The sequence below is a fragment of the Octodon degus genome, unplaced genomic scaffold (assembly GCF_000260255.1).
Source record: "Octodon degus isolate 3935 unplaced genomic scaffold, OctDeg1.0 scaffold00044, whole genome shotgun sequence".
NCBI lineage: Eukaryota > Metazoa > Chordata > Mammalia > Rodentia > Octodontidae > Octodon > Octodon degus.
The window spans coordinates 14,645,624-14,658,207 of NW_004524620.1; the positions used below are offsets into that span (position 1 = coordinate 14,645,624).

Below are 12,584 nucleotides of genomic sequence, written 5' to 3' on the forward strand. Positions count from 1 at the left end.
AAAAAAAAAAAAAAAATCTAAATGACCATAAAAACATATGTGAATTCTAAATATAATAACAATCCTATAGAAAAACATCTTGAAGGGAAAAGCATTTAGAGACTGGGTTGGATATTTTAGTCAGCAGCCACAACATGGAAGCTATAGTTGCACATAATGTAGTGCATAGACTTTCTCAAATTGATTCATTGTTCCCACGTGCCTTGCCGGCCTCGTCCCCAGGGTGCACTGTGACCAGCACTTGAGCTGGGCATGGTGACGCATGCCTGTAATCCCAGCACTTGGGAGGCTGAAAACAGGAGGATCACTACAAGTCCAGTCTGGGTGGTGAGACCCTGCAGACCCTGCACTAAATCCATAAACATTCACTCATTCACTGTTATACTGTGGTTCTTACCCAAAAGGGAGTTACTCTGTGATCAAAAGGCACCAGAAGTATCTTTGATATGTTAGATAGAAATATTATAGTCAGGGCCAGGGAGATACCTCAGTAGAATAAGTGCTTGCCTGGCAAGTGTAAGGTCCCAAGTTCAATCCCCAGTACCACAAAAAAAAAAAAAAAGAGAGAGAGAAAAATCTTATAGACAGATAGGGCCAGGCCCTCAAGGAGACAATATGGAAGACAAAGTGACTTTGTAACTTTGGAAGAGACAGACACTCCCACTTTGAGCAGGAGCTCCAGACAGAAGAGTGAACAAATGCAGCCACATACTTCCCTAGGGGTGTGCATCAGGGATTGATATTCTAAATATGTAGCAATCACCTTGAAGAGCTCAAATAAGTCACTAACCCAACCCTCAACAGGAAGAGACCCTGTCCCATCTTCATGCCCACTTGCTAAGTGACTTCTTCCCTATTTGGTACTGCATTTAACCAATTTTACCTGAGCAATGGTGCTTGTAACCTCATTGGTTGACCATAGTTTTGTCCCACCTCATGCCCACCTGAACAAGTTGCCATGTTCTCTACCTTAGACCTGCCTCACTGCATGGTTTTACTCTATGAAAGTCCCTGAAAGAGACAGCTTCCCAAGGACAACCCACTCGGGCCTCCCTTCTGTCCCTCTCCCAGACAGGAGCTTTCTCCCAATGAATATATTCTGCCGTTAACCTCCATTTGTTTGTAAAATTCATTCTTTGGTTTTAGAGAATATGAACTTGTCCCAGGTACCTTTCAGGTTGGGAGTTTCATTCCCCTATATCATTATCAGACCTCCAATCAAGACCTTTAATTCTTTCATACAATTTTGTAAAACTGTGTACTATCAGTAGGAGTCTGAGCTGCACATTGAGACCCTGTACCAAATGCATAATAAATAAGATGTACTGGTCTTAGTGAGTGCCACACATCTTGATTAGCGAGCTCATGCAATGATCAGACTTCAAGCCAAAACTACAGTTGAGCTTTAAGGCAGTGATCATATACACATGGCAGGAAAAAGATAGGGCTGGGGAGATAGCTCAGTAGAATAAGCACTTGCCTGGCAAGCACAAGGTCCTGAGTTCAATCCTCGGCACCGCCAAAAAAAAAAAGGCCTCTGTGAAAAAGATATAAACATGGTTTTCAGGTTATAATCCATAGTACTTTGAGTCATTTTGTCTTCCTAGACTCAACAAATTTTGGTTCAAATTTTTTATCTTGATACTGCAGGTTTTGATTTTTGTTATTATATTTTGGGGAGGAACAAAAGATGTTGGAATCCTAATTAACAGTAAAGCAGCAGTTATATTCATGGGTAGGATGTTTCTCTAGATTTACCAATCTGTGAAACCATTAATGAGATATGGTAGAAAAATATAAAACAAAAAAATTAACCAGTTTTCCTAACACTGTACATTGATACAACGAATGTTCATTGTATGTGATGTGCCCATTACAATTGCAACTTTAAATACAGTTTGATGGAAACGTTTTTTCTCAGTGCTCTACCACTCAGATACACCCCAGCCTAGAAAGATAGTTTTGATACAGTGATGTTGGTCAAAGCAGAGATAAGATAAAAACTAGTAATTATATAGAGAAATAAGACAATTTGATAAAAGGTTATGTGGAAAAACTGACAAGTAATTTAGCATATTTAAAGTGTTCAAGATGATATATTTTCTGCCAGAAATCTGATCATTAAATAACAAGAAAAAGGGCTGGTGAGATGGCTCAGTGGTCTAAAGCACCTACTTAGAACAAGCTAAGCAAAAGCACAGGGACCGCGGTTCAATCCCCCAGCACCACATGCCAGCCAGCCCGCCCCCTGGTGGGCTGAACTGGCCACACACACACACACACACACACACACTAAATAAATTAATTTTAAAATAAATAAATAACAAGAAAAATATGAACACAATAATGCAGGCAGAGTTAGAACTTCATAGCAATTTAGGAATGGCAAAGCAAGGACATTATCACCACTCAGGGTCCTGGCATTGCTGACGAAGCCCTCAAGGTGAAGGTGCACAGACCCTCACTTTCCAGTTGGGATCAATCAGAGCACGCTTGGTCTTGATCGTGATTTTATTCAGTAGTTGTCTTTAACTTCTCTTTTCTCTACCTCAACATTTTATCACATGGTCATTTTGAAAAGCTTCTTCGGGTATTTGGGAAGCAACCAGAAAACTTAGATCTATCAGTAATTGCTGAGCCTTCATTTCTGAATTTCACATTTTGAGTCAAGATATCCTTGAATTCAAATGAAGACGGAAGAAAACATGAAGCAGTATTAAACCCAGCTTAGCAGAGGTATTTTTTTTTTCTTTTTTTTCTTTTTTTTTTTTTTTTTTTTTTTTTTGCTCCAAATGCCTTCAAGGCATGCTGGCTGTCTTGTGTTGTGGGGATCGAACCACAGCAACCTGAGCCTGCCTGCTTTGTTGAAGCAGCCACTTAAAGAACTGAGCTAAGGGGCAGGCCCCCTCTTTTTTCTTTTAAAAGTATTGACGCAAATATAAGTTGGTTTTCCCATTACTGTCAAAGATAAAATGATTTAAGTCTTCATTAAAAGCAAGCACACTTGGCAAAACTGGGGAACTGAAATAATTCTAAGCCAACCATGGTTCTCAAAAAAAGAAAGTTCTTTGGTATCAATGGTTATCTCCAATTGGCAGGGTTTCAAAACAGACATTCCCAAAATAACAAATTTGAGACATGTTATTTTATTGTAGAAATAGAAAAAAAGTAATTTTAGTATGGTTTGGTTTGCTTTCTGTCATGCTGCTAGGGCTGGAATCCAGGGCCTTCTCCATGCTAGGCAGGAGACTGCCACTGAGCCATACCCAGCCAAGCATAAGTTTTCATCACACTGAGAACACAAAACTTATTTACATGGAAAATAAAGGTGGACCAAAAGTAATTATTATGCCAAAGGCAAAAGCAGTATTTTCTGTCTCCGAATCAGTTTTCATGTTTGTGGATGTTTTTCTTTTCATGAATATACCCATTTTTCTAAGTATTCATTCTCCCTGTGTCTCCACGTCTATGTCTGCATCTATTTCTGACTCTATTAGGAGGTAAGGTTTTGCTGCACCACACGTTCTGTGCTGTTCTGCTTCACCACAAGCTCAAAAACAGTGGTCAAATTGCTATACACCAAAACCGTGGAGGAAATTGAGTAACAAGATTTTGTCCTATAAGTTGCTTTTCACAAATGTTTTATAACGAGGAAAACTTGACTAACAATACTTGGGGGTCAAGAAAAACCTAAAGATTTTGTTATTTAAGAATATTGGGCCAGGAAGATAGCTCAGTAGAATAGCACTTGCCTGGCAAGCACAAGGGCCTGAGTTCAATCCCGGGTTCCGCCAAAAAAATAAATAAGTAAATTTAAGGGCTGGCCAGATATCTCAGCAGATTAAAGTGCCTGCTTAGGCAGACACAGGACCCAGGGTTCAATCCCTTGCTCGCACACTGTGCTGGCCCCGTCCCCAGGGCTCGCTGAGACAGTGATTGAGACTGGGTGTGGCGGAGCATGCCTGTAATCCCAGCGCTTGGGAGGCTGAAAACAGGAGAATCACTACAAGTTCAATCTGTGTAGTGAGACCCTGTAGACCCTGTACTAAATACATTTTTAAAAAAGATGTTTAAATTCATATGAACTTCATCCTTTTTTTAGCTGAAGTTTTTTATTAACTCGTAAGTACTTGTCCTCTGGTTTGGTAAAGCAGTAAGTCAGACAACACTCACCACAACAATGTCTGTAAGGTGGCTGCCACAGAAACTCTGGCACCACATTCATCTGAAGAGCTCTCTTGACAAAGACGACTAATTTTGCCATTTTCATCCACCTTGTAGTATTTTAGGGCAGCCGACTTAACCTTCTTTCTCTTCTGCCTATTCTTCTTGGGAGTGGTGTAGGGCTCCTTCCTTTTCTTAGCACCACCACACAAGATGAAGGGTAGACTCCTTTTGAATATTGTCATCAGACAAAGTATGTCCAACTTCCAGTTGCTTAGCAGCAAAGATCAGCCTTTGCTGATCAGGAGGAATTCCTTCCTTATCCTGGATCTTGGCCTTTACATTTTCTGTAGAGTCCCGAGAGCATTCAACCTTGAGAGCATTCAACCTTGAGAGCATTCAACCTTGAGTGTAATGGTCTTTCCTGTAAGGATTTTCATGAAAATCTGCATCTTGGGGCGCTTCCACCCCAGATGGCGGATCAGAAAGGAAGGGCGCCTTGCAGGCCCAAGGACTATCCCAACGTGAACTTCATTTTTTGTCAAGAGTTGGTTCTCTAGCATGTATGATGTGCCTAGGGTACAATCTGCAGAAAGAAAGAGACATGGACAAGACTGAGACAGACAAGAAACTGACAGAGGAAGAGTGAAAGGGAGGGAGAGAAGGAAAAGGAGGGAGACAGAGGAGTTAACTGTTCTAGATTTGAGTCCCAGGATTTTTTTTTTTTTATTAATTTTATTGAGAAACAGCAATGAGACAGTTTCAAAACCGATTAATAGGACAGTTTCAATAATTAATACATTGCATATTGTTATCTGCTTAGTGGTTATTCATAGTACAAAATGCAGACATGATATCCTGTCCTAACACTATTAGTACAAATCTTTCTTCTCATTGAAGAGTCCCAGGATTTAAAAAAAAAAAAGCTTGAAGATATTTCATCAAATGGTGTTGGTAGGGATATAAATCTATAATCCACACTTTTTACCCACAATGATTACGGATTTATGGTTGCTTTCTCTAGGATCACCCACACCCCTTCCCTGTCGTAGGGGTGATTAATCTGGTGGGCAAAGTCCCAGTTCACTGAGTCTTTCATTCCTGGTGGAAGTATTCAGTTGTGAAGAGTCCCTAGCCCAAGCGCGCCCTCCTCAATACAGTAAGCTGCACCGCAAGCTCTGCTTATTCTGGCTGCCCCCCCCCCCCCCCCGGTTGCTCCCTCATGCAGTAATGCACGTGCAGTCCCAGGACCAGATGGCAGCTCTGTCATAGAGCACTGTGCACAGCAGGGTAAGGGCAGAAAGGAAAGAGGGTCAAAGGTCTGGCGGACACCTTTCCTACCTGGAGGCCCTCTCAACATGATGATGGAAAGATTATTTCTGCATATATATGGTATATGTGAAAATTATTAGATAAAAGCACAACTTCAAATTATATACATGGGTGGTTTGTTTATTGTTGTTTTTTGTATTTTAGGGAAGGGTCTATAGGGTGTTCATGGTCTCACTACTAGATCGGACTCATAGTGATCCACCCATTTTCAGCTTCCCAAGCACTGGGATTACAGGTGTGTGCCACCATGCCTGGACTCTGTCACTGGCTCAGAGCACCCTGGAAGGCAGGGCTGGTGCAGCATGCAGGACCAGGGATTGAACCCTGACCCTATGTTTGCCAAAGCAAGCACTTGCTTTGTTCACTGAGCTATCTCGCCAGCCCAATGAGAAATATACTTTTTTAACCTGCCAAGAGAATAGTAGAAAATAAAAGAATTGTTTGAGCACTGAGATTATGTCTACAGGACTGGCCTCAAACTCACAAGGATCCTCCTGCTTCTGCCTCCAGAGTGCTGGGATTACAGCCGTGAGCCACCAAACCCAGCTAAAGCTTCTTCTTCTTCTTTTTTTTTAAAGCTTCTTGATAAGATGTCTTACTTAGTTCTGAATTATGGCAGGATTATCTATCAAAGGAGGAAGAGAATGAGGTAAATTCTCAGGGCAAGAGGAAAGATACATGTATGTGTATGTATGTGTACGTATGTACCGATATATGTATACGTTTTTATGTATATGCTTGTGGATATAATACATGCACACATACAGAAAGAAACAGAAGTACGGATAGGAGATTAAACTGAAAATGGTCCATGATTTTTTTGCATAGGACGCCACCAAAAGGCTGAAACCATCTACACAGGAGAGGAGTACTCAACTGGGAAGGGCCGTGAGAGAAGCTGGAAAGCTATGTTGGTGTGGGTGGGGCTAAGTGGATGAGTGCAGGTGTGCCTGCGCAGAACTTGCTGAGGCTCACAATTATGTCGCCTCGTTTTACATACTCCAGAGCCTGCGTGCTATATCTCAGCTGGAAGAAGACAGTGAGCCATAGGTGGCAATGAAAGAAGCTGGGAGAAAAATGGCAGAATGGAAACCTTCCTAGGTGTTGGATTTGACTAGGTGCAAAGGCCATTTAGATGGGAGAGGAGAGACTGTAAGGGTCAGACAGCTTTACTTATAACCGGCACAGTTGTTTAGATGATGGTGCATGTCACATGAGAGGAAGGAGGCAAGTCTAGGGATGTGTGACAAGGTCCACTTGGGACGTGATGCAGTCCCAGTAACAGTAAAGAAGCTTCCGCTGCTTGTGAATACCACAGATGCAGAGTTGATTATCTCCTGAATATGTATGTGCACATATAGATATATGTGCAGTAAATAGTTGAATAAATAGGGGTTTTTTTGTTTTTCTTTTTGTGGAACCGGGGATTGAACTCAGGCCCTTGCGCTTGCCAGGCAAGCACTTATTCTACTGAGCTAGCTCCCCATCCCTAAATCGTTTTGACTACAAGGAAGTTGTTTAGTAAGCATCAGGTAAACTGTTAGAAAGGGCTACTTTTCTGGGAAATAAAAGGTTTAACTTGGTACATGACTCCCACAAACCAGGCTGTATTTCCTGACCTCTTGTTATGGTTTGTATATAGGTGTCCCCCCCCAAAGCCTCATGCAGTCTTGGGGCAGCTTCTGGAGTTTGTTTTTTTTTAAATTTTATTTATTTATTTGTGTGTGGCCAGCTCAGCCCACCAGGGGGCGGGGCTGGCTGGCATGTGGTGCTGGGGGATTGAACCGCGGTCCCAGTGCTTTGCTAAGCTTGTTCCAAGTACGTGCTTTAGACCACTGAGCCATCTCACCAGCCCAGCTTCTGGAGTTTGTGATTGATTACTGTGGGTGTGGATGCTGCACCTGCCCTGGGGCAGGTAATTTGCATTACAATGTAAGGTGGGAAGAGAAGCCAGCTGCTTGAGCTGCTGCTACCCCTCCTTTGTGCTCTTCCTCTTTGCCGCCACCATGAAAGGCTGCCCTCTGCCCTGTGCCGCTCCGCCTTGGAGCCAGCTGAGTGTCGACTGAAACCTCCAGTAACTGTGAGCTAAATAAACCTTTGCTTCCTTCATTTTGAGTGTCGGGTATTTGTCCCAGCATTGAGTAGAAAGTAACTAAGACACCTCTGTTGTGCCCACAAGAGTAGGGGTTTTTTGTTTGTTTGCTTTTGGGCCACACCCTTTATAAGAATGAAGCACATCCCGATTTCCATCTTATTGAATACAAATACAGTGATTGTGAGGCAATTTGGATCATGTTTCCTAAACTACTAGGACACCACATTATTCCTGGACCATATAAGGAAACCATTATGTGACAAATAATGTTCAAGTATTTTTTGTCTCATAGTAGTAGAATTTATCTTCACTAGTCCAATTATCATTTTATTTTATTTTTCCATCTATTATTTTAAACCAGCAGAGAGTGTGGCAAGGGAAAAATGCCAGGAGGAAGTGGAATTGTGAAGTGTGCGGAAGAAATCAAGAAATAAAGCCTTATAGAAAAGATTCAGGAGGTGTCCTCAGGATGTCAGATTTTACTGTTTAGATCACTTTCCCCAATCATGCACCTATAGCACACATAGCACCACATAAAACAGTTCTATCTTATTAATTAGGACCGAAACCAATAAATTTCTTCTAATTTTTGCCTAATCTACTAGGACTAGTAAATATTGCTTTGTCTTTGTTTAAAACCTCACTAACACTTCTCATCCAAGAAGGACTTGTCAACGTGAGACTATGTTTAGGTAGACAGGCTACTAGGTACCAGTATTAGATCTATTTTATTTCCACACTCGTTAGACTAGTGCAAACTACAATGACTCAAAGCAATCAGTATTTCTTACCAAAAATGATATAGCAGGTTAACCTAGGGAACAGGAAGGACACACATTCCAAGTCAGAGGGGTTAGTCAACTGTCTTCTTGTGCAAGGAACAGAAACTAAGGAAAACTAGGTGGATTGGAGTGGCCAAGTTCTCAAGGATTTTGAGGACAAAGGCTAACCACCACAAAGACAAGAACTGTGCCTCTCTTCCTACTTTTCCTTTTGGGGCCGGCTTGCTGTTCTCATGCTCCTGTTCCCATGTGTAGCTACACTTTTGAGGTCAAAGGCTGTATTTCATGCTCTTCCTCACAATAGGTTTCAGTGGCAGAGAACCTAAGGCACCCATGCTGGGCGGTGGCTGTTCGTTATCATTAAAAGCTCTAAAGTATTCACCATCACTGATCAGGGCCTAGGAGAGGAATCAGGGTCAGAGTATGGACCTTGAAGAAAGTTCTTGTTTGTTTGTTTATTTGTTTTGTTTGGTTTGAGACAAGATCTTCCAGAGTAGTTCTGCTTGGTGTTAAACTTCGGATGATCCTCCCTGCCTTGGCCTCCTGCGTGCTGGGATCACAGACACGTGCCTGACACCCAGCCCTCCTGTTTCTTTTTTAAACAACCTCACTAACTTTAAATTCATAAATGTTATAGCTTGTTTTTGTTTTTATTTGGTTATGCCCAGACTTGAACACAGGGCCTCATGCAAGCTAGAAAAGTGTTATGCGTTAACTACACCATTTAGCTCTTTTTTTCTTTTTTTTCCTTAGGGAAGGAAAGGTTTATTTAGCTCACAGTTACTGGAGGTTTCAGCCCATATTCAGCTGGCTCCAAGGCAGAGCAGCACACGGCAGAAAGCAACTGTTCATGATGCAGCAAAGAGCAAGAGCGCAAAGGGATGGGTAGCAGCAGCTCAAGCAGCTCAAGGCTGCATGAGGCTTTGGGGGGGCCCTATACACAAACCATAACATTCTGCCCCTGGACCCCCAAAAGACTCATGCTCATCCCTTTATGCAAAAGCCATTCTAGTCCATCTCTAAGAGTTGCCAAAGTCCCAACAGTTTCAGCACTGCTGAAAAGTCCAAGTCCCAAGTCTCATCCAAGATCCACGGCAAACTCTCAACTGTGAGCCCCTGTACAAATGAAAACTTAAATACTTGGAACATTGAAAGCCACAAGATAAACATTACCATCCCAAAAGGTACACAGCAGGATACCAAACACTGGGACCAACACAAGTCCAAAATCCAGCAGGGCAAACATTAAATCCTGTAGGTCCTTGTATAACCTCCAAAGCAATCTGTGCCATATTGTGAGCTCCATGTGGCTCCGCCCTGATGGCACTTCTAGAGGTGGTCGCTCCCAGGGCTGCTCTCTTAGGCCGGCTTTGCTGCCTCCTTGCAGTTTCCCTTAGACGATCCACGTTCCTGGCTTTTCCAAACTTCTGGGGTTTCCACGGAATAGGCTTCTCACTCACAGCTTCACACACTGCCCTCTCAGGGGCACACTGCCTGGCCTTCCAGGCCTTCTTCTGAAATCAAGCTGGAAGCCTTCTTAACCTCAGAACTCCTGCATTTGCAATGTGCCTAAAAACAGCACCATGTGGATGATACCAAGGTCTGCTGCCAGCTGGAACAGTAGCCAGGTTATCCTCTCTTTTGGCTGTAGGGGTCAAATGCCTGGATTGCTGAGCACTCTGATTCTGAGGAATATATTCTCCATGCCGCTGCCATTCTGGAACAGGGGTCTCTGCGGCTTTCCCCTCAAGGCAAAGTCCCTGGGCTTTGCAGTTCTGGGGCTGCAGGGGTGGAGGCCTGCCTCCTCCTGCGATGCCCTCAGGCCACCCTTTCCATTCTCTGGTTCCTCCCAGCCATGGAGATCCTCTCAGCTCTCCACCTTTGCAGTCCACACCTTTATTGGAGCTTCCTTTCTAGCCAAACTCACAACATTTTGGCCCATCCTGCTGGGCTCCTTGCTCTTGATTCTCAACATAAATCTGGCTAAAATCCCCCAGCAACAGCCAGGCCACTGCCCCAATATTTGGCAGCTTTGAAATATCTTTTGCCAGATTTTTTTTAATTTTAATGTTATTGGAAAAATATGAATGAGACAGTTTCAAAGCTGATTAATAGGACAGTTTTGATAATCAATACATTGTACATTGTTATCTTCTTAGTGCTTATCCATATCTTTTGCCAGATTAATCAGTCGGCCTAGTGGTTATCCATATCTTTTGCCAGATTAATCAGTCCGCCACGCTTAAACTCACTCTCAGGCAAAGTCTCTGGACACGAGCAAAATGCAGACAACTTTTCTGCCAAGTCAAAACACAAATGATCCGGAGCCCAACAGCCAATGCAGTCCTTCCCAGCAGAGACCTCCCCAGCCTGGTCTTCACAGGCTGGATTTCTAAGTTACTCTTCTCATTGCTGGGTCAAATACCCCACACTCACTTTAGGGAAGGAAATGTTTATTTAGCTCATAGTTACTGGAGGTTTCAGTCCATATTCAGCTGGCTCCGAGACACAGCAGCACATGGCAGAAAGCAACTGTTCATGGTGGCTGCAAAGAGCAAGAACCACTTAGCTCTTTAAGAAAATTTTTCCTGGACTGGCCTCAAACTTGTTATCCTTTGCCTCAGCCTCCAAAATAGCTCAGACTGTAGCCCTGTACCATCACATGATTTTCTTTGGTTTATTTCTTTTTTTTTCTTTAGCAGAATAAAATGTTAGGTATGTTTTATTTTATCTATTGGTCATTTACATTTCTCCTTTAAGATTTATCTGTACCATACTTTGTTGCTGCACTTTTTTCCATTCAAGTGTTACTGTTTTCATTATTGATTCCGATTGCTATGCACATGATTGATTTAAACTGCTACAGACTTTTTCTTTTTTTTGGTAGTTAGTGCAGGGTCTACAGGGTCTACAGGGTCTCACTACACAGATGGATCAGACTTGTAGTGATTCTCCTGTTTTCAGCTTTCCCAAACACTGTGATTACAGGTGCACCACCATGCTGAGTCTCAGTCAGCCTCAGCGTGCCCTGCCGGTGGGGCCAGCATGGTGGGGATCAAACCCAGTCCTTGCGTCTGCCTAAACAGGCACTTTAATCCCCTGACCTATCTGGTCAGCCCCTTTTGGTCTTTTTGAGACAGGGTCTTGCTGTGCAGTTCAGGCTCACTTTTTTTTCCCCTTTTTTTAATGTATTTGGTTGTTGCAGGACCTCACTATGCAGCTTGGACTCGTGGTGCTCCTCCTGATTTCAGCCTCCCCAGCACTGTCATTACAGGCGTGTACCACTATACCTGGACTCTAGCTGGCTTAGCCCTCCCTGGAGGCAGGGCTGGCCTGGTGTGTGGTGCCAGGGATCAAACCACAGTCCCTGAGCTTGCCTAAGCTTGCCTAAGCAGGCACTTTAGTTTGCTGAGCTATCTCACCAGCCCATGCTTTTCAATGTTTTATAGTTTTGTTGGAGACACTTTTAAGTGTCACATCTGGTCAAATCTTTTATTTTGAGTCCTTTGGCATTTACCCCACTGATTTTGTACTTAGCTCTAATTCTTCCTTCAAGAAGCAAGTAGGCCGGGGATGTGGCTCGGTGGTGCAGCGCCTGCCTAGCAAGCGCGAGGCCCCAAGTTCAATTCCCGGTACCAAAAAAGAAAATAGTAAAAATAAGACCAAAAAAAGTCCCTTTGGGGAAAAAAAAAAAAAAAAAAAGCAGAAAGTAGTTCCCTAAAATTTCTCCTAGTTTCTTAACTACCACCCCTGAGCACTTTAACAGACATTATGCTTCAGGTGTATATTTTGATATTTTCTTGTTTTATATTGAATTATATCTCACATTTCCCCATCAGGAATTAATTTTTGAGCACCAGCCAAATAGCTCAGCAGATTGAAGTGCCTGCAAGCAGGCACAGGGGCCAGGGGTTCGATCCCTAGGCCTGCTGTGCCAGCCCTCCCTCCCAGGGCATGCTGAGCCATTGAGACTGAGTGTGGTGGTGCACACTTGTAATCCCAGCTCTCGGGAGGCTGTAAACTGGAGGATCACTATAAGTCTGATCTAGTAGTGAGACCCTGAACAACCTATAGACCCCTTCCTTAAAATACAAAAAAAAAAAAAAGGAATTAATTTTCATATGTGCTGTACATTGACAATTTAACTCTTCACAAGAGATGGACCTATGGAATAATTTTTTTACACCTTACAATGTAATGCCAACATTTTT

General features: G+C 42.9%; 1 protein-coding gene across 3 annotated transcripts in view; it reads right to left on the reverse strand.

Moving 5' to 3' along the window:
- Positions 1-8,709, reverse strand: part of Mllt3 (MLLT3, super elongation complex subunit) — a 329,863-nt gene extending 321,154 nt beyond the window's left edge. For all 3 annotated transcript variants that reach the window (XM_023715842.1, XM_023715841.1, XM_023715840.1), the window contains exons 1-2: positions 8,705-8,709; positions 6,968-6,975 (exon numbers count right to left, since the gene is read on the reverse strand). In XM_023715842.1, the coding sequence (XP_023571610.1) occupies positions 6,968-6,975; positions 8,705-8,708 (12 nt within the window). In that variant the 5' untranslated portion in view covers position 8,709. The remainder of the gene's footprint in view (positions 1-6,967; positions 6,976-8,704) is intronic.
- Positions 8,710-12,584: the final 3,875 nt, after the last annotated feature.